We start from the raw sequence: 25,184 nt of genomic DNA on the forward strand, positions 1-25,184 counted from the left end.
GTTTTGTGATTGCAATACCACCTTTTGGTATTCTATTCACAATACTACAGAGCTTTAAAATACTAAAATCTTGGCATTTTGTTGGTCTGATACCATTATTTCTCTCTTATCAATAGCTGAAACCAAAATGAGTGACATATAAGATGGATCCAGCTAGGTGTGTGCTGCACTACACTCAAACTGAGGGCAGGTGAGCTCATTCTCCACCTCCATCCACAATGTTCCAATTTATAACTTTTTAAATGTTTGTATTGATTTCTTTATTAGAGAGAGAGGAAGGGAGAGGGACAGAGATAGAAGCATCAGTGAGATCCCTTACTAGGAATCAAGCCTGCAACCGGGACATATGCCCTGACCAGGAATTGAACCAGTGACCTCTTAGTTCATGGATCAATCCTCAACCACTGAGTCACACCAGCCAGGCCACAATGTTCCAACTTAATGTTTTAACCAAAGACTGGGAATCTGATTCTGAAGGTCCAGATGGGGCCTGAAATTCTGCATTGCTAACAAGTGTGAGGTAACGCCCACATGCTGGTCTAGCAACCATCCCCTAAAAGGCCACAGAAGAGAAGAAGTGACTACCAACGAAGCAAAGACTCCATCACAACTGTCATTTCTAATTCAACCATCAACAATACTAGTAGTAATAGTTCAAAGACTTTTCAAACAAGCTGAATATAAAATACTGGAGGCCCGGTGCATGAAAACTCATGCACTGGGGGGAGAGGAGGGGGTCCGGGAACCCTTGGGGGATGTCCCCCTGCCAGCTGAGGCCCGCTCCCTGGGGGGATCAGGCCTAAGCTGGCAGTCAGACATCCCTCTGGCAGCTTGGGATCCCTCAGGGGATGTCTGACTGACGGCTTAGGCCCACTCCTCATGGTAAGTGGGCCTAAGCCACAGTCGGACATCCTTAGTGCTGCCGCAGAGGCGGGAGAGGCTCCTGCCACCACTGCTGTGCTCGCAGCCATCAGCCTGGCTTGTGGCTGGGGGGAGCTCCCCCGTGGGAGCACAGTGACCACCAGGAGGCAGCTCCTGCATTGAGCGTCTGCCTCCTGGTGGTCACTGCACGTCATAGCGAATGGTCATTCCACTGTTAGGGTCAATATGCATATTATCCTTTTATTACATAGGATAGGATGACAGAACCAAAACTAATACTGTTTATTCTATACCCATACCTCCAGCTAAGAAATCTAAAGAGGACCAAGGTGAACTGAAAACTGTTTCTTTGAAACAAAAGAAATAAATAAAAGGACAGGCTGGAAATGAAGGATTAAACTGTGTTTATTAACAGGCAACATGATCATTCGTCTTTCCCCAATATTATCTAAACATACAATGCAATCTTCATCAAAATCCAAATAAAGTTTTAGTAGACATTGACAAATCAATTACAGACTTTATTTGGAAATGCAAAGGTCCTAGAACAGCCCAAACAACCTTGAAAAAGAGAACAAAATTGGTGGATTTACACAAACTGATGTCATGTCAAAGTAATCAGGACATGACAGTATTGCCAATGAAATTTAAAAAAAGAGATTCCAGAAAGAGATCCTAATTTAAGTGGTCAATCGATGCTCAACAGAAGCCCTAAGGCAATAAATTCAATGGGAAATCAGAGTCTTTACAATAAATAATGGTGCAATGACTAATAAAAAGAGGAAAAAAATGAATCTCATACCACACACACATTTCTTAGTTGAGATAGATCAGGGACCTATGCTAAAAACAGTAATACTATTAAAGTATTCTTTCTTCCAGAAGAAAACATGGGATATTATCTTTGCAACTTTGGGGTAGGCAAGGATATCTTTGGTCACAAAATTAGCGTTCATCACAATAAAAATGTTCTACCCAGCTGGTGCGACTCAGCAGTTGAGCATTGACCCAAAAACCAAGAGGTCACCCATTCTATTCCTGGTCAGGACACATGCCCAGGTTGTGGGCTCCAAACCCAGTGGTGGGGGCATGAAGGAGATAGCTGATCAATGATATTTCTCTTTCATCAATGTTTCTATTTCTCTATCCCTCTCCCTTCCCCTCTTTAAAAAAAACAATTTAAAATATATTTAAAATAAAATTTCTGCTCATAGTAAAATACCTTTAAGAAAATTAAAAAACAAGCCACAGGCTCAGAGGAAATATTCATTATATATATAGAGAGAGAGACATACTAGTAGAGACATATATACATACACACACACACACACACACACACACACACACACACACACACAAAACTAGTGGCCCACGAAATTTGTGCACGGGGGCGGGGGGGGGGGGATTGTCCCTCAGCCCAGCCTGCACCCTCTCCAATCTGGGATTCCTTGGGGGATATCCGACCTCTCACAATCCGGGACCACTGGCTCCTAACGGCTCGCCTGCCTGCCTGCTCGCCCCTAACCACTCTGCCTGCCAGCCTGATCATCCCCAACTGCCCCCCCTTCCAGTCTGATTGCCCCCAACTGCCCCCCCTATCAGTCTTATCACCCCTAACTGCCCTTCCCTGCCAGCCTGATGGCCCCCTACTGCCCCCCCCCGCCAGCCTGATCACCCCAAACTGCCCCCTACTGCCGGCCTGCTTGCCCCCAACTGCCCCACACTGCTTGCCGCCAATTGCCCCCCCCAACCGCTGGCCTGTTTGCCCCCAACCCACGCCCCCTGCCTGCCTGCTTGCCCCCAACTGCCACCCTTGCCGGCCTGATTGCCCCCAACTGCCCGCCCCCCGCCAGCCTGATCGCCCCCAACTGCCCCACACTGCTTGTCGCCAACTGCCCCCCCACCCGCTGGCCTGTTCGCCCCCAACTCCCCCCCCCCCCCACCGGCTGGTCACCCCCAACTGCCTCTGCCTCGGCTCCGCCACCATGGCTTTGTCCAGAAGGATGTCCGGAAGGTCTCCCGGTCTAATTAGTATAGACTAGAGGCCCGATGCACGAAAATTCGTGCAAAAGTAGGCCTTCTTTCCCCGGCTGCCGGAACCTTCTGGCACCTGGGACCCGGGCTGCCTTCCCTAGGGCCGCCCACAGGCACCTGGGACCCGGGCTGGCTTCCCTCTGGCCCCAGCTTCGTCAGGAAGGACGGTTTCGTCAGGAAGGACGTCCTGAATGACATCTGGAAAAACGTCCGGTCTAATTAGCATATTAGCCCTTTATTATTATAGACTAGAGGCCCGGTGCACAAAAATTTGTGCACTCAGGGGAAAGTGGGGTCCCTCAGCCCGGCCTGTGCCCTCTCGCAGTCTGGGACCCCTCGGGAGATAACGACCTGCTGGCTTAGGCCTGCTCCTGGGTGGCAGAGGGCAGGCCCAATCCCTAGGTGCAGCCCCTGGTCGGGCTCAGAGCAGGGCCGATTGGGGAGTTGGGGCGCCGCCCCTGTCATGCACAGAGCAGGGCGAATCCGGAGGTTGTGATGCCACCCTCAGTCACGCTCAGGGTAGGGTCGATTGGGGGGTTGGGGCACCGCCCCCTGTCACACTCAAGGCAGGGTCGATGGGGAGGTTGCGGTGCCACCCCTTGTCACGCACAGAGCAGCGCCAATCAGGGGGTTGGGGCACTGCCCCCTGTCACTCACAGAGCAGGGTCGATCAGGGGGTTGGGGAGCTCCCCGCTGTCACGCACAGAGCGGGGCTGATCAGGGGGTTGGGGTGCCTCACCCTGTCACACTCAGGGCAGGGCCGATGGGGAGGTTCTGGCTCTACCCCGTCACACACAGAGCAGGGCCATGGGGGGTGGGGGGGTGCCTGGGGCGCCACACCATGTTACACACAGAGCAGGGCTGATCAGGGGGTTGGGGCGCCGCACCCTGTCACACACAGAGCCACAGGGCGACCAGGGGGTTGGGGAGCTCCCCCCTATCAGGCACAGAGCAGGGCTGATCAGGGGGTTGGGGCTCCTTCCCCTGTCACGAACAGAGCAGGGCCGATAGGGAGGTTGTGGCCGCACCCCATCACACACAGAGCCACAGGGCGATCAGGGGGTTTGGGCGCTGCCCCCTGTCACGCTGACCCCGGTGCCGGGAGGCCTCTTGGCTCCGCTGATCCTGGTGCTGGGAGGCATATTACCCTTTTACTATATAGGATAGAGGCCTGGTGCACGTGTGGGGGCCAGCTGGTTTGCCCTGAAGGGTGTCCTTGATCAGGGTGGGGGTCCCCACTGGGGTTCCTGGCCAGCCTGGGTGAGGGGATGATGGCTGTTTGCAGCTGGTCACACACCCTTCAGGGTGGGGGTCCCTGCTGGGGTGCCTGGCCAGTCTGGGTGAGGGGCTGAGGGCTGTTTTCAGGCTGGCGCGTGACGGAAGCTCCCAACCACTCCTTTTTTTCTTATTTTTTTAATTCTGGCCCAGCTTTAGCTCTGAGGCTCCAGCCCTTAGGCCTCTGCTGCTGAAAGCATGTATCTGGTTTGTTTCCGTTCTGTAATCAAAACAATGTATAACTCCAGCTCTGAGATCCTGGGGCTCGCTGAAAGCAGGTTTCTGGGGTTTTGTTTAGCTTCTATATTTGTTACAATGTTTCTTAAACTGCAGGCTCAGAGGCTGGCAAGGCAGGCGGGAACGTTGGTTTCCTCCGTCACTGAAGCAAGCAAGCCTCATGTTAGTTTCAAGCTGCCTGGCTGCCGGCCGCCATCTTGGCTGGCAGTTAATTTGCATATCTCGCTGATTAGCCAATGGGAAGGGTAGCGGTCGTATGCCAATTACCATGTTTCTCTTTTATTAGATAGGATATATATGCCGGAGAACCAAGATGGCGGCATAAGGTATAAACCTGTGTGTGCTGCCCCCCACAACAACATCGAAACTACAACTATAAGACAAAACAGCTATCATCCAGAACCACGGGAAAGCTGGCCGAGTGGAAGTTCTATAACTAGAAGGAAACAAAGAAGCACATTGAGACCGGGTAGGAGGTGCAGAGGTGCCAAGAACAGAGGTACAAAGGCGCGCATGAGGCGGGCTGCACCTGGATGCGTGGTTTTTTTCAATTGGAAGGAGATACAAGCTCTCGAATGCACTGAGCTCGTTTAAGGAGAGATTCTGGGGTCCCAGACTCCTACGGGGAGAAATTGGACTGACTTGCAGCAGTTTGGGAAGTGAGGGTGGCTTTCTCACAGATGACAGCCATTGCTGTTTGCTCCACACTGGTGATTCTCTGAGACCCCACCCCACTCAAATTACATCCCCTCCCAAGCTGTGCTCAGCCGCACAAAGGAATCACCTCGGCTTTTGCAGCCTAATCTAACTGCAGCTGGGTCAGAGAGATCCAAAACTTCCAAATCCCAAACATAGAGGAGAAACCTGCTGATATCGCTGTAGCTCCTGCTGGGTGGATTCACACAGTGGTTGACTTGGAGATCCAGGAGCCAGGGTACCCCTGGTCAGATACCAGATTTCAACTCCTCACATCTATAAGGGACACACTCAAGAGGCAGACTCAGTGAGCACCAAAGCCCCACTGAAGCAAGTCCTGCCCCATAAGGGTATCTCCAGCACAGCAGTTCTTCTTATAGACATAGAGGGTCCTCGCAGTCAGCCAAAAATGTGAAGACAAAGAAACATGTCACAAATGAAAGAAATGGAGGAAAGCAAACTAATGGAGGACATAGAGTTCAGAACCACAGTTATAATGTTACTCAAGAACCTTCTACGAACCTCTGAGGAACTTAGTGAGACCTTCAAGGATCTTAATGAGAATGCCAAACAAATGGAAAAGGACCAGTCAGAAATTAAACATACACTGACTGAAATAAAAAATAATATACAGAGATCCAACAGCAGATGAGATGATCCCAAGAATCCAGTCAAAGATTTGAAATATGAAGAAGCAAAAAACACCCATCCAGAAAAGCAAAACGAAAAAAGAATCCAAAAATATGAAGACAGTGTAAGGAGCCTCTGGGACAACTTCAAACGTACCAACATCCAAATTATCGGGGTGCCAGAAGAAGAGAGAGAGCAAGATAATGAAAGCCTATTAGAAGAAATAATGACAGAAAACTTCCCCTACCTGATGAAAGAAATAGACTTACAAGTCCAGGAAGCAAACAGAACCCCAAACAAAAGGAATCCAAAGAGGACCACACCAAGACACATCATAATTAAAATGCCAAGGGCTAAAGACAAAGAGAGAATCTTAAAAGCAGCAAGAGAAAAACAGTTACCTACAAGGGAGTACCCATACGACTGTCAGCTGATTTCTCAACAGAAACCATGCAGGCCAGAAGGGAGTGGGAAAAAATATTCAAAGTGATGAGTAGCAAGAACCTAAAACCAAGATTACTCTACCCAGCAAAGCTATCATGTAGAATTGAAGGTCAGATAAAGAGCTTCACAGACAAGAAAAAGCTAAAGGAGTTCATCACCACCAAACCAGGATTATATGAAATGCTGAAGGATATTCTTTAAGAAGAGGAAGAAGAAGAAAAAGGTAAAGATAAAATCTATGAACAATAAAGTGACAACAAATAAATGTCTATCAACAAGTGAACCTAAAAATTAAGTCAGAATAATCCAGTGAATATAATATAAGCAGTGGCATAGAAAGGGAGTGAACTGACAATTCTTGGGGGGAAGGGGGGTGTGAGGGGTGCGGGAAGAGATTGGACAAAAATCTTACACCTATGGATGAGGACAGTGGTGGGGGTAAGGGCATGGGGTGGGGTGGGAACCAGGTGGAGGGGAGCTATGGGGGGAAAAAGAGGAACATCTGTAATAATCTGAATAAAGATTTATTAATTTAAAAAAAAGATATATCTGCCAATGGACTTATATCTAGAATATATACATATCCATCTATCTAAAATATAGACAGTATGTAGAGATACTACAATCCACACAGAAAATCTATAGATAATATACATGTATAGACAATACATATTTTTGTGTAGACTACATAAACTATGTATAGCATATATAGACAAAAATTTTAAAGACAACCTACTTTTTAAAAAGAGACTAAAAATGGATGCAAAGAAGATATATAATTCCAGCACATGGAAAGGTACAAAACATCATTAGTTATCAGAGAACTACAAAATCAGGTCATGATAACACACCCACTAATACTAAATGGACAAGATTAACAATAGCAAATGATGGAGAACAACTGAGATCTCATACAGGATTGGTGGGAGTACAGAATGATACAACCACTTTGGAAAACCATTTGGTGATTCTGTGTAGAATTAAGCATAATCCTACCCTGTCCCAATAATTCCATTCCTAGTTAATACCAAGTGAAAAGAAAAGATACAGCCGCAAAAGGAAATGGAAACAACCCGAGTATCTATTATCAGGATAAATGAACAAGTACTGTGCCCATCTCTGAATGTAAATGTTATCACAACTGAAAAAGTAAATATTTAAACAGTGCAAAGCTTTTTTTAAAGCTTCTCTCATCTCTTCCTTTATATGTGCCAAAACTAAAATAGCAACCTTTTAAACCATTTTTTAAGACAACAGCACAACTGGCACTGATGTGGCTGTATAATTTAAAAAGCTGATCATCTTCATAATTACATCTTTCTAATTTGTTTTCAGTATAGTGATTTCTTTGTATACCCAATCAAGAACACTCATTAAGTAAAAGGAGCAACCTAAAATAGGCTTTTAAAATGAAATTACTTTTGAGTTCCATAATTCAGGTTCTAATATGTACTTAAACACAACTCCTGAGATCAAGTCATCTGAAAGGCAGGACGCTCTCTACTGTCTGAAGCAACCCAGAGCCTTGCACACTGCCAGGCAACACAAGCCAAGTACTGTTGGTTCATCAACACCCTGCAGTCATTTAAGAAAAGGGGTCAAAAACTAGGAAGACACCTATAAGTGGCAAATTAAAGCTGTTGATCCTCCCTGCGGACTTTATAACTTAGACTTCTAAAAAAGATAGAATGACAGTCCTCCAAGAGCAAAGCCCTCCGAAAGATGTTGAAACGGCACAGGACCCCAGCACCTCCTGAGCATCTGAACAGGGCCAGGCCCAAGTCCTCAATAATGGTCTTTCTGCCTGAACGTCGGTAATTCCACTTTAAGAAAACAAGCCAGCAAATCCCTGCTTCCAAGGGCTGGTAACAGTCCTGAGAGCAAAAAGTATTAGTACAAGGAATTGTCAATCAACACAAAAAACGAGCAACATAAACAAGGTAAACCAACAATTAAGGACAAAAGGCTAAGAAAGTAAATGTATGCGTGACTCTCGTAACAGGTGGTATAAAAAGACAAACTATTTCATCCGGATTGGGTTTTACTTTCTGCTCTATAAACAGATTCATAATGACAATGACTCAAGTGTTTTATATAAGAGTTACAGCAACTAGAAATCCCAGGAGTGAAACAAATGCAGTATAGTTCTGTGTCTTCCAAATTAAAGGCTCAAGGTTTTAACCACCCTGTATTTCCAAGTTGATAAAAGTTATTCTCACAGCAAAAACATTTAAAAAATATTTGGTGTACGAAGCATAATATCCCCACTGTCTAGAACCATTTTTGTCTTTATCCACATAGATGGTTTTTGAGTCATGCATATATCTACGCAGTTAACGTGGGAACTTAAGGGGAGAATTCTGTTATCTTGTTCTCATCTGACAGGTCACCAGCCTCCTTCCATGTCCAACAGAGAAGCGTCCTACAGTTCTTCTAAGGTAAGGCCACCATTTACCTGACCCTCTCGGAAAATCTACATGGTTCCATTTATTCTCAAGGCTGCAAACAAGTACCTGGTGTGATTTTTAAACACATCCTAGATGAACTCTTTCGAATGACTTCGTCAAAGTGGATGAAAGCCCGGACTCTAAGGCGTCTGATACTGTCAAGAACAGTGAAAGGTCTGAGACTTTGACCCTCTTGCAGGCCCGTGAGGCAGCCTGCCACTGTTTTGTAGGTGCTGTGAGAAGACACAGACTCCTGGTCAGAGACTAGGACCATTTATTACTTTTAACAAGAGCAGTGGCATTTGGGCCAGCTTCCTGAGCCCAAATGCCCTCCGGACCATGTGAAGAGGAGATCTGGGTGATCCTGCACACAGGGGACCCTAAGTTGAGGGATATGAGTCTGTGAGCTGAAAGCAAGCCTGCCCCCTTGCTCAGGAGGACGGTACTGTCTTTCAAGGCTGTTTATGTATCATAGATCCTTGAAAAGATACCCAAGAACAAAGATAACTCGACTCTTTGCTCACAAAACACGCAGACATGACAGACCCAAAGAAAATGGCCTCCTGGCAATCACTATTTCCACAATGGTTCCTCAACTGAATGAGACTATACCTGACTAATAATTTCTATTTTTGCCAACATTAAAATAGGTTAAAATTCAAATTTTTGTTTTAGCTTTTATTTTACTTTTTATTTATGTTTTATATACTTTCTGATTTTTTTTAATACTTTCCTTATTTTTTGATTACTTTCTCACATTACTTACCCTTCCTTTAGGGCAGTGATGGCGAACCTATAACACGTGTGTCAGAGGTGACACGTGAATTCATTCTTTTGGTTGATTTTTCTTTGTTAAATGGCATTTAAATACATAAAATAAATATCAAAAATATAAATCTTTGTTTTACTATGGTTGCAAATATCAAAAAATTTCTATATGTGACACGGCACCAGAGTTAAGTTAGGGTTTTTCAAAATGCTGACACGCCGAGCTCAAAAGGTTTGCCATCACTGCTTTAGGGGCTCATCTGTATATACTGAACCTACTATATACTGAATATACTAACTTTATACACTAAGTATATTAATTCTTAGGCTCACATGTAAATATTTCCCCATTCTTGTCACTTGTCTAACCTTGTTTTAGGGTATCTTTATATGACCAGATGACTCTTTTCCTTCATGGCCTAATACCAAGAGGAGCAGAGACAACCTAGTGCTCACTTCCATTCACACTCTCTCATGTCGTTAGGAATAAAAGTCTCAGGCTAAGCTGGACACACTGACAATAAAACACTACATCAAGCATGTCAAACTCAAAAGCTAACACAAGCCAAATAAACAAGGTTTAAGTTTCTGTGGCCGCAAAAAAACAAAAGCTTCACTTTTCATAGAAATGTAGGTTTATTTCGATAGAGACATGAATAATCGTTAACATTAAAAAAAGGACATTTTAATAAAAATTAATATTTTCTTGAACATTAACTTACCAGACACTGAATAACTGCACAAATTAATAAGCATAACGCAAATAAACCTATTTTTCTTGTCCTCCATTAGCGAAATATTTCCTGTTGCGCACACCAACCAAGTCTCTACAGGACTAATGATGTGTCAATTGGCTGCTAAAATATTCGCTGCTAGTATTAGTGGAGAGAAATGGTGTGCCTGCACATAAGGCGTGTAAGGGAAATGAATGCAACACGACCAATCAGCCATTAGCGAACACTGTAGTTTGTTATTAACTAGAGGCCTGGTGCACGAATTCGTGCACCACTGGGGACCCTCAGCCTGCCTTGCCGGATAGGGCCGAAACCAGCTCTCCGATATGCCCCAAGGGGTCCTGGATTGCAAGAGGGCAAAGGCCAGGCCAAGGGACCCCACCGGTGCACGATGAGGGACAGGGAGGGATGCGGAAGGTTGGTCAGGCGGGGAGGGACCACAGGAAGGGCATGTCTGGCCCATCTTGCTCAGTCCCAATCTGCCAGACCCCAGCAGCAAGCTAACCTACTGGTTGGAGCATCTGCCCCCTGGTGGTCAGTGCACATCATAGCGAGCGGTTGAGTGGACTTAGCATATTATTAGCATATTACGTTTTGATTGGTTGAACAGTCAACCAGTCAACCAGACACTTAGCACATTAGGCTTTTATTATATAGGAGTATGTATAATAGGATATTATAAAACTTAAGTCACAAAATTTTTATTAAAACATTTCTTACATACTGTTATATTGGCTGGGCTGCATGCAGGCCGCAAGTCTGACATGCTTGTGCTACATCCACCAGTCTCCCTGCTGTGAGGGACAGCCCTGTGACTAAGGCACAACTTACGAGATGGTGATGAAGTGTCGTGGGCAAATTCCGCACAGTCCCTTTAGTCCCCTGCACAGCCTGCTGCCGGATGTGGCTCTGGGAGAGCAGCAGCCCAGGAGCTGTACCATCAAATTGGCATGAAGCCTCCACACTGATTACCCAGTGAGGACAACACCAGGTCTAAAATGACCTCTGGAACTTTCTACACTAGTGGAAAGTAAACTTCTAATATTCAGCAAGTTTTCAGGTTTACTGGTAAACCTAAAGCTAACACATCATTATTAAAATGTTTTCTTTTAATGCATGTACAGTTTGATGTGTGTATGTGCATGTGTACATATGCATGCTTATTTGGTTTTCATACACTGAAATCTTTATTCAATCTGAGATCCATATATGTATAATTAAAGTTCAAGGAGAGGTCCAACTTTTCCCAAAATGATCATCATCCTTACTAAGTATGTCTGAGATATGCTCTTATTAATTCACACATATTACGAGTTCCTTTACTCTATGACTGGATCTAATCATTAATGTTCCTCCAAAGATATCCCTTCATAAGCCTGCAAGAATTCTTCATCCTAACAGCCATTAAAAGAGAAAAGTTTTTCGCATATAGCTTTTAGGGGGTTTTCAGCACGTTTCATCTTGTTGACTCATGCTTAATTGTTTTAGCACATTTTACTACGGCAGTTACCTGCCGGAGGAGAAAACACTAAACACAAAGGAAGATGACCTTCCCCTGTGCCAGAGCACAGCATGGAACCCAACTGCTGTGGTCAGTGACAGGGGCTCTGCGCCAAACTTCAAGTGCCCAAACTCCAAGGAATCACTTTAATAAAAGTAGCACTAAGGGAAGTAACCTAAACAGAAAGTGACCACCTGCTCCCATGGAGAGCCCGGCAGCAATAAGGGGCTTGGGTCACACCAGGTTCAAACCTTACAGCAACAGAAGACCAAAGAAGAGCAATTCAGTTCAACACAGGAGCTGCACTGAGAACCACAGGCTAGGTTCTCCATCAGCCGGTCCCTGAATAAGAGATGATTCAGGTCTATATGAAATGTAAGGGGCATGTCAGCAGGCAGGAGGCTCTTGAGGGCACCCAGTAGGAAGCAGCCAGCTGAGAGGGGAAGAAAGGCTCCTACAAGTATTGCCAGCAAGAGACTAGAAGATCTGATCCTATCCGGGGAACTGGACTTCCCAGTGTCCCTGCCCCCCGCCCCCACTAGACAGTTACAGGCAGGCATCAAAGAGTGAACATACCATGGAGACTGAACAACCTTCTGTACAGTACAGAGAGAGGAAAATCCACTGTCCCAAATTAAACAAACTTCCAAAACCTCCAAGGCAGATGAGACAGTCAGGAACCAACTGACACCATTCCCAAAGTCAGGGAGAACAAACATGGCCAAATGATGCTAATCAAAAGTCCAGCCAATAGACACTCAAGTACAGTCTGCAGTACTGGATCCTCACTGGCAAACAAAACTCTGCTACCCTTTTCATAAATTATCATCCTGAAACTGTTCTTACACAGCAATGTTTTATGAAATCTCACTGTGTTAATTTTAAAGACCCTAAATACTAGTAAATTGACTGTGCTTAAAGTATAAATTACTCAACAATTTTCTAATGTTTTGTTACATAATGAGTGATATGCACTCATTCCTAAGTACAAGTTTTTAAATCGAATACCAATTCACTCTCAAGAACAGGACCAGCAAAATCCTTAAGATCTAAGGATCGTCACACTTCTGAGTATAGCGGGAAAGACCCCCAGAGCTGTTTGTTCATCAATGCAGATCTGGCTCTTCACATGTAAAATTCCGTGGTTTTGATTCTACCCCAAGATACACAAAATTCTTCATGTGCTCTCCCAGAGTAAGCTAGAATGGACAGACCACGCTACGCTCATGGTCGGCACTGCAGAGTAGGACCGGCAACCACAGGTAATAAACTAAACCCCATGGGACACACTGGCATGCGATCTAACAGTGAAGAATAAATGAATACGAACACCAATAACGGCCTCCTTGCTGCAGAGCTGGGGGAGGATTTCACAGTTTAAGTCCACATATCAAACACAGAAGAGGTAATGCCAGATTCCACCGCTGTGAACTATAAAGATGGGAGAAAGGAAAGAACGACCGTGGCTGTAAAGCCCCATGTACTGAGGTGAGCTGACACTAACTCACAAAAAGACACCCAACTACTCAGCCTCATCTTTAAAGTTTATAACTCTCTGTAAAAATATTATAGCACTTTCAGAATTTCTAAGTATTTGTTTTAATTCCTGAAAAAAATTAATTTTAACAAAGAAAAGTACTGTGAGTATATTCAATTGCCATATTTTTTTCTTTTTGATACCTAAATCTCAGACCACAAAGGCTGGCTAATTCAGATGGACATTATACAACCATGGCCCTATGTAATCTCAGTGTGAGGATGGATGGAAAACTCACTTACTAGAAATACTCTTCCTAACCAACTACAGGAGTGCCACGATGAGGGTACACCTTGTGGGGGGCACACTAACAAGTGCTTTCCAACTGTAGTTTGTTCCAATAAATTTAAGTGCACAGAAGGCAAGGGCCATGCTTCATGCTTCATGTCTTTTAGCAATATTTGTGGCCCCAGTGCTTGAACTTCAGTACAGACTGGTTCAACTGCTGAATTTACAAGGGAGAGGACCAGATACAATTTGCCAATCATCTGATTTTACTGATATTCAGTAGAAAGAATAAAATGCTACAACTAGGGAATAACTAGGCACAATTTTAAAAGACTATGACTTCACTTTTAAGAAGCATTCTAAGTAGTGCCCCACATTAAGCTGGCTTACAACACAGCAGGAGAGCAGAGAGCACCTGTCCACAGAGGGAAGGATGACCAACACAAACCACTACAGGATTAGCAAAGAACAAGTGTCCAGGATGCCTTCTCCGTGCCTCTCTTTACCAAAACTTCAAACAGTTTTCATTACTAGACCTACTGAACAGAAAGCATTAAAAAAAGTCAAATCAAATAGCTACTGAGATACTCAAACACAATCACGACTGGAACTAAATATTCTAAGATTCCACATAAACAAGCTGTAGGAAATGGGCCTCTGTGACCCATCTCCAGCATGGTCGGCTTTTGATAGAAATGGTTGCTGAATTTCCCCAGGGCAAACAGACCGTAGGGAGGAGGGAAGAGGATACAAGAACAAAGCACTGTGGCCAGCATCATGGTGGAAACCCCCGAGGTGCCTGCCTCAACTAGACTGGGGGAGGTGGAGGCAACTAGAAAAGGCTTCAGCCCAATTTTTTTAAATGGCCCAATGGGAGACAGCAAGACCTAGGCGACATATGAGGAAACAGGTGACCCCATAGTACTCAGCCAATGAGGACCCGGAGGAGGGACTGAATAAACAGGCTGTGTTTAATGCCCCAGATGTACCTGTACAACTGGACAGACACCCGCTCTCGAGAACTTATTAAAAGTCTGATTTTTTCCATACTTCTGTCTCTGAGTCCGTTACGTGAATTCAGACAGGTGAGGACTTCTCACACAATCTTTTTGCAATTATATACATACTAGAGGTCCGGTGCACGACATTTGTGCACTGGGGGGGGGGGGGGGGGGGGATCCTCAGCCCTGCCTGTGCCCTTTTGCAGTCCGGGAGCCCTTGAAGTGACATCCTTAGCACTACCATGGAGGCGGGCTGCTGCGTTCGCCAACCATGAGCCCGGCTTGTGGCTGAGCCATGATCCCTCTGTGGGAGCGCACTGACCACCAGGGGGCAGCTCCTGCATTGAGCATCTGCCCCCTGGTGGTTAGTGTGTGTCATAGCAACCGGTCGTTCTGTCCTTCAGTCAATTTGCATATTATCCTTTTATTATATAGGACTAGAGGCCCAGTGCACAAAAATTTGTGCACTCGGGGGACAGGGGGATCCCTCAGACCAGCCTGTGCCCTCTTGCAGTCTGGGACCCCTCGGGAGATAACGACCTGCTGGCTTAGGCCTGCTCCCGGGTGGCAGAGGGCAGGCCCAATCCCTAGGTGCAGCCCCTGGTCGGGCTCAGAGCAGGGCCGATTGGGGAGTTGGGGCGCCTTCCCCTGTCATGCACAGAGCAGGGCAGATTGGGAGGTTGCGATGCCACCCTCAGTCACGCTCAGGGTAGGGCCGATTGGGGGGTTGGGGCACCGCCCCCTGTCACACTCAAGGCAGGGTCGATGGGGAGGTTGCGGCACCACCCCGTCACGCATAGAGCAGGGCCCATCAGGGGGGTTGGGGCTCCATACCCTGTCATGCACAGAGCAGGGTCAATCAGGGGGGTTGGGGAGCTCCCCCCTGTCATGCACAGAGCAGGGCCGATCAGGGGGTTGAGGAGCTCCCCCGTCACTCACAGAGTAGGGCCGATAGGGGAGTTGGGGCACCGCCCCCTGTCACACTCAGTGCAGGGCGGATCAGGGGGTTGAGGCGCCGCCCTCTATCACCCACAGAGCAGGGCCGATCAGGTGGTTGGGGCGCCGCCACTCTCATACTCAGGGCAGGGCCAATGGGGAGGTTATGGCTCTACCCCGTCACACACAGAGCAGGGCCCGTGGGGGGCGGGGGGGTTGGGGCCCCGCCCCCTGTCACACACAGAGCTGCAGGGCGATCAGGGGGTTTGGGCGCTGCCCCCTGTCACGCTGATCCCGGTGCCGGGAGGCCTCGCAGCTCCGTTGATCCTGGTGCTGGGAGGCATATTACCCTTTTACTATATAGAATAGAGGCCTGGTGCATGGGTGGGGCTGGCTGGTTTGCCCTGAAGGGTGTCCTGGATCAGGGTGGGGGTCCCCACTGGGGTGCCTGGCCAGCCTGGGTGAGGGGATGATGGCTGTTTGCAGCTGGTCACACACCCTTCAGGGTGGGGGTCCCCGCTGGGGTGCCTGGCCAGTCTGGCTGAGGGGCTGAGGGCTGTTTTCAGGCTGGGACTGAAGCTCCCAACCGCTTCATTTTTTCTTTTTCTTTTTTTAAATTGAGTATCAACAGAAAAGGTGCTAGTGAAAGGCTGCTCATGTGTCTTTAGTGATTCATCATTAAAGAGATTTGTTTTTAAAACTAGCTCTTACAAGATTATGTGGAAGAATGTGATCATAGCTGCAGTAGGATCTTGGTGTTTTCAGGACATAGGGGTTGCACTGAAATGCATGGTACATGGGGCTTTAGCTCTGAGGCCTCGGCTGCTGAAAACAGGTTTCTGGCCTTTGTTTACTGTCTGTATTTGATACAATGTTGTGGTCCGGCTGGCTGAGTAAAGCAGGTTTCTGGGGTTTTTTTAGCTTCTTTATTCACAACATAGTTGCTGAGAGTTGCAGCTGAGAGGCCGGCAAGTCAGGCGGGGAACTTGGAGTTCTCCGTCACTGAAGCAAGCAAGCCTCCCTGTTCGCATCAGCTGCCTGACTGCCGGCCGCCATCTTGGCTGCCAGTTAATTTGCATATCTCGGCCCTATTCTGTGAGTGACAGGGGGATTAGCCAATGAGAAGGGTAGCGGAGTGACACTAATTACCATGTTTCTCTTTTATTACTGTAGATATGTATTTCATTGGCCAAAATCCAGCAATTTTTGAACTTTTTTCTCAAATGCAAGCTTCCTCCGAATGAGACCATAGGAGAGAGGACAAAGCTCCCCCTGCAAGAGGCTGTGTACACCCTCTAATTCTGCAGGCTCCCCCACCCCCGCAGCCCCATGTACCATGCATTTCAGTGCAACCCCTATGTCCTGAAAACACCAAGATCCTACTGCAGCTATGATCACATTCTTCCACATAATCTTGTAAGAGCTAGTTTTAAAAACAAATCTCTTTAATGATGAATCACTAAAGACACATGAGCAGCCTTTCACTAGCACCTTTTCTGTTGATACTCAATTTAAAAACAGAAAGCTACTATGAAAATCATCTTTCTGAAATAAAAATCAGTAGTCTCCACTTCCTGATCACAGATAACAAATTCCTGTGACATTTCCTAAACTAACCTCCCATCTCTTTATTCCTGTTTGAACAGTTCTTCGTTACAGAAAGGATGAATGAACAGGACATCAATCACTTTCAAATATTAGCACCTTAAAGATGTCTTTAGCAGGTCAATAATCTTTTCACCTTAGAAGAACTTTATCAGATCTTGTCTAAAGCCAGAATAAAAGCTCTGCATTAAGTACTTCTAACAATTGACAGTGTATCTGCACCACACAAAGCTGTTTTCTTCCTTAGGGTGCAATCCTCAAGGTCACGATTCTGTACAGCCTTCCAGAATGACAAAGGAGCATTACCTCCAGCCAAACAAGCTGTCAACACAAACTTTGTCACAGCTCAGATAAAGAAACTGGCAGACAGTGATAATAAGGTCTAATTTCCCTCCCTCCCGAGGGAGGGAAATAGATTTCAAATCAGTCTAGAAACCTGTGCCCTGGCAGCCAGGTTATCTTTGGCACACAAAGGAGAAGGACTCACTGTGAATTCATCTAAAGGCTCATTGATCTCGATGTCCAACACTTCGTCATTGTACAGCTGCTCCTCCTCTGGCTCTTCCACATACTCCATGTGGTCTTCTGTCAGCTCGGCATCCTGGCCTTCATACTGTCCTTCCTCCGGATACTCATGAGCATACAATTCAGACCCATCGGACTTGTGGTAAACCAGTTCATCCTCTCCTTGCTCATACTCGGATTCCTGTTCTCCAGACTGGTCATTAGTGTTGTCAGCCAGTTCATATGATGTGACCATGCCAGATGTGGTTTTCAGACTAATTGTGACACCCTGAGAACTAGAGGGAACAAAAATACAGAAAGGTGCCAATTAGAGTGGAGCTCAAAACTAAGTCATACACCAATTAACTGTTACAAGGACAAACCTTGACTGGAGAAAAGTTATTCCAGTTCTTATAAATACACACTAAGCCCAACAAGGACTGAAAACAGAGCTCGTATTCTGCACTGAGCCAGCACCGCACACTCTCACAGGACAGCAGCCTATGTGGCGTACTAAGCCAGCAATGCACCCTCTGATGGAACAGCACCCCGACTATCAGCAGCTGCAGGTTATTTGACCACGAGAATCAGATCAACCAGTTGGGAAAACAGGTCTGATTTGACTGGCAAAAGTTGAGATCTGAACACAAATAGTATATTTCATTCTAACTACCAGAATGAAAAGGATGGCATGTTTTCTAAGATGTCAAAGTAAAAATAGGAGTATTACTCTATAAACAAAAAATCATAATCATAAAAACTATTTTTTTAAATCCATGGTGCAAATTATAGGCTCCTATTTTAAAATAAAAATATTAAAAATGTGTATAAAACTACATTTTAATGTTCAAATAAATAAAATTTATCCTAGTCACAAACATGAAAAAATTAGTTCATAATTTCTGAGCAACATACCAGGGTTAAAGTTTTAAAACTGCAAAAAAAATTCATATTCTACCTATTAAGTCACAAAAGCTAATAAAGTGTAAGACACACTTAAAATACAAGATTTTGCAAATAAATCTAAGTCCCACATATTAAGTATCCAATCCTAACAAAACATATACGCCACACAGACATTATGTGGTTTAAAAACTCCAAAGATCTGCTTCAAGGCAACCCCACTGTGATGGTGGTGTGTGGAGGTGAAGGCTTTGGGAGGTGCTTAAGTCACGAGGCGGGAGCTTCATGATGGGATTAGTGCCCTTACAAAAGGGACTCCAAAGAGCCTCTCTCCCCTTTTGTCACCTGAGAACACAGCGAGAAGGCACCATCTGTGAACCAGAAAATGGGTCCCCACCAGACCCTGACAGGGCTAGCTAGCACTTTGGCCTTGGACTTCCCGGCCTCCAGAACTGTGGGAAATAAATTTGTTGTTTATAAGCCACCCAGTTTATAGTATTTTACTATTGCAGCCCAAACAGACTAAAACAATTACATTCAGATAGTCAACCAGAGGTAAAGTACAGTCCAAAGGAATTTCCAAAATGGCAATTCCCAATGGTAATCAGCTAGGTACAAGTAAAAACTGTCTAGAAGAAAGCAAAAACAGCAACAGCAAACAGCAGCAAACAAAATGACGAGCCCAGGGGCATTGCCCCAATCAGATATAGCAATTACTCAAAACAGCAGTACACACCTGTGCTGAGCTTTCTTATCATCTGCACTCAGCAGAACTCACAGAGGTCATTAAATGCAAGGCCAACACTGACTTTTAAACAGTTGATCCACTTATAGAAAAATGTACCTATTTATGGCTTTTACATCAGAGTTATATTAATATCCCATTTAGAATAAAATCATATGTTAAAAATATAATACATTAAACTATCTCCATTGTAATTATAAATTACAAACAGTTCTTATCAACTTAAATAAAGACAATTTTTAAGGAGTTAATAGAATACCTGAAATTTTCGTCGTCTTCATTATCACTCTGTAAAAGATCATCGTTCAGCTCTTCGTCTGACAAATCCGACTGATTCTAATTAAAATAAGAAATCTACTTAATGCATGTCATTTCCATAATAAGACTTGTTATAAAAAGTGCAAAATCACGCTAACTGGATTGTTTCTAACCTTGTTATTAAAATATTTACCATTCAGAAAGTTTTCAGTTGCACGTAACCAGTGACAAAATGGAGAAATCCCACATACAGCATACTTGCTTACTACCCCAGACTAGTTTTTAGATGCACAGTCAAGTAGGTATAGAAGTAACAAGCATAATGATCATATTTACTATAATTCTAACCAAAAAAGGGAAGTCTCGTGGTGACACCCTACAAACAAAAACTTTTCTTAAAGACACCATAAGATTTTACTAGATGTAACATTGTTAGTATAATAAATCTAAAGACTTTTTAAAGAAAAAGGAAAAAAGTGGAATTTTAGAAATAAACAGATTTTAAATAACCGGATCACTAAATTAAAATGATAAGGAATTAAAATAAAACTTTGGTTTGTCAAACACAGTTGGCACATGAAAATAAATATGACTACTCAGGTCCTCACTCCTGTTCTTGACGGCCCTGTGCACTCATCATGTAAGTAGAGGTAACTGGTGATTTTGTCAACTGGTCACATTTCTATAGTTTCAGGTTAAATATATACCAGTATCGTAGACAGGGGGCAGGGAGGAACTTCACATTTTACTTGTCTATTAAAATTATTTCTATGATATATGCAAATTACCACTCCCCCTCCAAAAGACAATCCAAGCCCTGCTCCCACACACATATTAGGGACAAAAAAAAAAAAAACACACTTGGTTTTCTACTTAAAGAAACAGCAAACAAATAAGCAGTATTTTCCCAGCATTTTATAGCTTATAAAAATAGATTTTTCCAAGCTTGTCTGTATACTTTCTACAAAAACTGGCTTCTCAAACTTGTCTGTATATTCTCTATTATAGTATTTTTTATGTAAGCCAAAAATATATCAAGCTTATTAGTCGTTCTTATTAGTCCCAAGAGACTCCACCCAATCGCTGACATTAGAGTAAGATAAAAACATAGACCCTGTACTTAGTTTACTTGAAGGGAGGTGGAGCAGCTGAAACAAAGCAGACTGCTTTAATGGAGTCAAAATGAAGTTTCACCTCGTTGCCCACATATTCGGTCATCCCAACTGGGCCAGTTTAGAGTGACAGGAACGCCATTAACAGGTGCGAGCCAGGCCTGCCATGGGTGAACCTAGGTATAGCTGCCCAATTCATTAAATAAACCACTTTCAGGAAATCTTTAAAAATTAATCCAATGAAAGCCAAATTCCATTCAATAAGAGGCTGCTTCCTTCAGTCATTTTAGTTAAACATTTAAGTATTTGTCAAAAATCAATGAACCAACAAATAATTCACCAAACAAAAAAAGAACATATGTTGTAATGGACCCCTGATGATAATCTATCTCACTTTTGAGTTCTGCAGATTCAACTTTGTGTCAATTCTGAACCTAATGAGTAACAGACAGAGGAGACAATGATCAAAACACCCACTTTATTGATAAAGCTGGAAGGAAAAGCTAGACTAAATCCTTGAGGCCAAACTGATTTTCAACTCCCTCCCAATGAAGTGGAGCGAGCTCTCTCCACAGGCAGAAACAGAGAAGCCGGGGGGTTCTGCTCAGAACGGTCTGAGGGAAAGCAGGGCAAAAAGAGCCCAAGAAAGGAAGAGACAGTGGCCATGAGTGCGCAAAACCTTCCTCCCCTCTCAACAAACCGCCAGACATCCCTGCACAGAAGACGAGCAAGAAAGAAAGAGAACGAGTGGTTCTCCCATGGCTCTCCAGGACTCCCGAGAATGCAGGCACTCTGATGGGACAGCAACCCTGGGAGAACACTGGGTGCACCCGAAGAGCACTGTCATGCGCCTGCTGCTGCACAAGGAGAGCAAAGGAGCTCTGGAGTCACAGGCCAGCGGTCAGCTGCCATCCCATTTCTGACAGCTCTCACCGGGTCACACCAGCCTGCTTTGTCTTACGTTTACAGCCTTTCATTTTTACCCTGTACATATTTAAAAATTGACTCTACAACCTCCCTCCTTGACACAGACAAACCTGTCCTCAAGTTGTCCCTCACAGTCTGACATTTTTGCTACACTCAGTACATGGTTTTGAATGAAAGGAGGCCATTAACCTCCCTGGCCACCAGTGGCCTAGGAGTCTCTCTCCAGTCAAAGTTACATCTCCGTACATTTTGTGGAGACTCAAGTGTGAAAAAGACAGTGGTCAGGCAGCCAGTGCACTCATCACCTGGGCTCCTCTCACAGCCCTATAATAAACTCACCAATACCTGACCAAATTCAATCTCATTAGCAACCAAATAAATAGAAATTAAACCAACTAGACATCATTTTTCATCTATCGCACTGAGGAAGATTTTTGTTTTTGTTATTTTTGGTTATCCTCACATGAGGATATTTTTCCCATTGCATAAAGATGAAGCAAGACTGTCTTTAACTAAAATTGCTAAAGCAGGTGACAAATGCATGAGGGTCCTGTTACACTGTTCCCTCTTTGTATGGGATTTAAATTTTCTATTAAAAAGTTGTTTTCAGAGAGAGGAACCAAGATGGCGGCATAGGTAAACACCAGAGATTGCTGCCTCGCACAACCACTTCAAAAATACAACTAAAAGATGGAACGGACATCACCCAGAACCACAGGAAGGCTGGCTGAGGGGAAATTCTTCAACTAGAAGGAAAGAGAACAGCATACCGAGACTCAGAGGAGGCGCAGTGCAGAAAATACAAAGCAGTGGCTGGGACTCTGAGAGGCAGAGCCTCTGGGGACGGGACTGAGAGCAGCCATAACTGCTCGCTCTGCCCGCCCTGTTGATCCCGTGCAACCCCACCCGCCCAAGCCCTGCACAGAGGCATTTGCCGGATAGCCTCAGGCAAACGCTAGATTAGCACCTCCCCAGAGGACAGAAGTTCTCTCACTGCAGACACAGCTGATTCTCACAGCCAGTTGGCCTGGAGGTCAAATCACCCCCGGTATTACCCACAACAATCAAGACTTAACTACAACAAGACTGCGCACAAAGACCACTAGGGGGTGCACCAAGAAAGCATAAAAAATGCCAAGACAAAGAAACAGGACAGAAATGACAGAAATGGAGGATATAGAGCTCAAAACCACAATTTTAAGGTCTCTCAAGAACTGTCTAGAAGTCACTGATAAAATTAATGAGATCCTCAAGAAATCTAATGAGACCCTCGATGTTGTGATAAAGAACCAACTAGAAATTAAGCATACACTGACTGAAATAAAGAATATTATACAGACTCCCAACAGCAGACCAGAGGAGCACAAGAATCAAGTCAAAGATTTGAAATGTGAAGAAGCAAAAAACCCCCAACCGGAAAAGCAAAATGAAAAAAAGAATCCGAAAAGATGAAGATAGTGTAAGGAGCCTCTGGGACAACTTCAAGCGTACCAACATCAGAATTATAGGGGTGCCAGAAGATGAGAGAGACCAAGATATTGAAAACCTATTTGAAGAAATAATGACGGAAAACTTCCCCTGCCTGGTGAAAGAAATAGACTTCCAAGTCCAGGAAGCGCAGAGAACCCCAAACAAAAGGAATCCAAAGAGGACCACACAAAAACACATCATAATTAAAATGCCAAGAGCAAAAGACAAAGAGAGAATCTTAAAAGCAGCAAGAGAAAGAAACACAGTTACCTACAAGGGAATCAGCGGATTTCTCAACAGAAACCATGCAGGCCAGAAGGGAGTGGCAAGAAATATTCAAAGTGATGAATACCAAGAACCTACAACCAAGATTACTTTATCCAGCAAAGCTATCATTCAGAATAGAAGGTCAGAAAAAGAGCTTCACAGATAAGGAAAAGCTAAAGGAGTTCATCACCACCAAACCAGTATTATATGAAATGCTGAACGGTATCCTTTAAGAAGAGGAAGAAGAAAAAAAAGGTAAAGATACTAATTATGAACAACAAATACACATCTATCAACAAGTGAATCTAAAAATCAAGTGAATAAATAATCTGATGAACAGAATGAACTGGTGATTATAATAGAATCAGGGACATAGAAAGGGAATGGACTGACTATTCTTGGGGGAGAAAGGGGTGTGGGAGATGCGGGAAAAGACTGGACAAAAATCGTGCACCTATGGATGAGGACAGTGGGTGGGGAGTGAGGGCAGAGGGTGGGGTGGGAACTGGGAGGAGGGGAGTTATGGGGGGGAAAAAAGAGGAACAAATGTAATAATCTGAACAATAAAGATTTAATAAAAAAAGAAAAAAAAGTTGTTTTTAAAAAATCATAAACAATTAGCTGGAAACAACCCCAATGCACATAGAAATGTCTAGGTATACTTTAGTATACACAAACAATGAAATATTACATACCATTATAAAGTATCTTAAAATAATATTTAGTGACAATAGGAAAATGCCAATGATACAACACTAAATTTAAAAGAAACAGTATTTTATATGTAAAGTATATATAAAAACATGAAATAAGAATGAAAGGAAATATGGCAAAATGTCAGTCATGAGGCTTTATATCTATTTTTTCATTATTTTTTAATGTTATTGAACTCTGATTCTGATAGAGTACAAAGTTTTTATTTTACATTAGAAGAGAATATCTGTATATTTGAGTATGTTTGAGTATAAAGATAAGCTTATCTTTAAGCTTATCTCTGAATACTCCCAAAAAGTGAATTCCAGATCCAGTATGCCAAATATTAACTCCAAATATGAAGTTCCTTCAAGAAAAGTGGTAGTTTTATGGTTATCACTCTCACAAACTCAATACCTGCTAGAGTGCCTTGGACAATATAGGAACTAAACAGGGGTCCTCAAACTTTTTAAACAGGGGGCCAGTTCACTGTCCCTCAGACTGTTGGAGGGCCGGACTATAGTTTAAAAAAAACAATGAACAAATTCCTATGCACACTGCACATATCTTATTTTGAAGTAAAAAAACAAAACGGGAACAAATACGATATTTGTATTTGCATGTGGCCCGCGGGCCGTAGTTTGAGGACCCCTGAACTAAACTATTAAAGAATCTACTGTTTGAGTTATAGTTATCAGAGAATTTACTAACAGTAAATTAACAGTCAGTTCTTTGTGCACTTAAAAATTCAATTCACAAAATTTTAATCTATACCTAACTTTCCAGGAACACATCCCCTTCAGAAGACATATTCCTATATTTTAAGTGTAATTAAATGATTACCATTTAGTTTCAAAAAGATCTTTCTTTACTTCTTACCTTTTTGCCAGACAGCAAATCTTCTCCAAGTAAGTCATCTTCAAGTTCACTGGAGAGAAGAAGAGATATGTCAACATACCAACCCATTACATGCTGGGAATCTACCCAGGATTTGGAGGCTTGGGTACTTGCACGTTATATTTGCTATACTTTCCCTTTTCTTTACTAATAATAAAGACTTATTTTCAAATATATAGGGAACACTGGTCTTTTAAGTGAGAGGCTTTGCTATAGGAGGTGGCTCTCACTAGACCTCTAAGCTTAGTTTTTCACCTCAATATGAGGTGTAATCAGTAAAACAATATACTATAACAAGTAGTATCTGTGCTTTCTTCTACCTTTAAAAATCTACAAAACATAGGAAAAGATGCCCAATATCATTAACTAGAAATTTTAAAAACCACTGAGAGCATTTGACACTCATCAAACTGCAAAAACTGAAAAAAATTAAAACACGGAACAATCATGCTG

General features: G+C 43.9%; 1 protein-coding gene across 3 annotated transcripts in view; it reads right to left on the minus strand.

The window, feature by feature from the left end:
* The window catches only part of RBM33 (RNA binding motif protein 33), a 122,476-nt gene that overhangs the window by 73,971 nt on the left and 23,321 nt on the right, over window positions 1-25,184 (minus strand). For all 3 annotated transcript variants that reach the window (XR_009454678.1, XM_059711364.1, XM_059711363.1), the window contains exons 3-5: window positions 24,714-24,762; window positions 19,367-19,443; window positions 17,443-17,755 (exon numbers count right to left, since the gene is read on the minus strand). Coding sequence is in view for 2 of the 3 variants with exons in the window: in XM_059711364.1 (XP_059567347.1) it covers window positions 17,443-17,755; window positions 19,367-19,443; window positions 24,714-24,762 (439 nt within the window). In the remaining variant the exon portion in view is untranslated. The remainder of the gene's footprint in view (window positions 1-17,442; window positions 17,756-19,366; window positions 19,444-24,713; window positions 24,763-25,184) is intronic.

This window comes from Myotis daubentonii, chromosome 10 (genome assembly GCF_963259705.1).
Source record: "Myotis daubentonii chromosome 10, mMyoDau2.1, whole genome shotgun sequence".
Taxonomy (NCBI): domain Eukaryota; kingdom Metazoa; phylum Chordata; class Mammalia; order Chiroptera; family Vespertilionidae; genus Myotis; species Myotis daubentonii.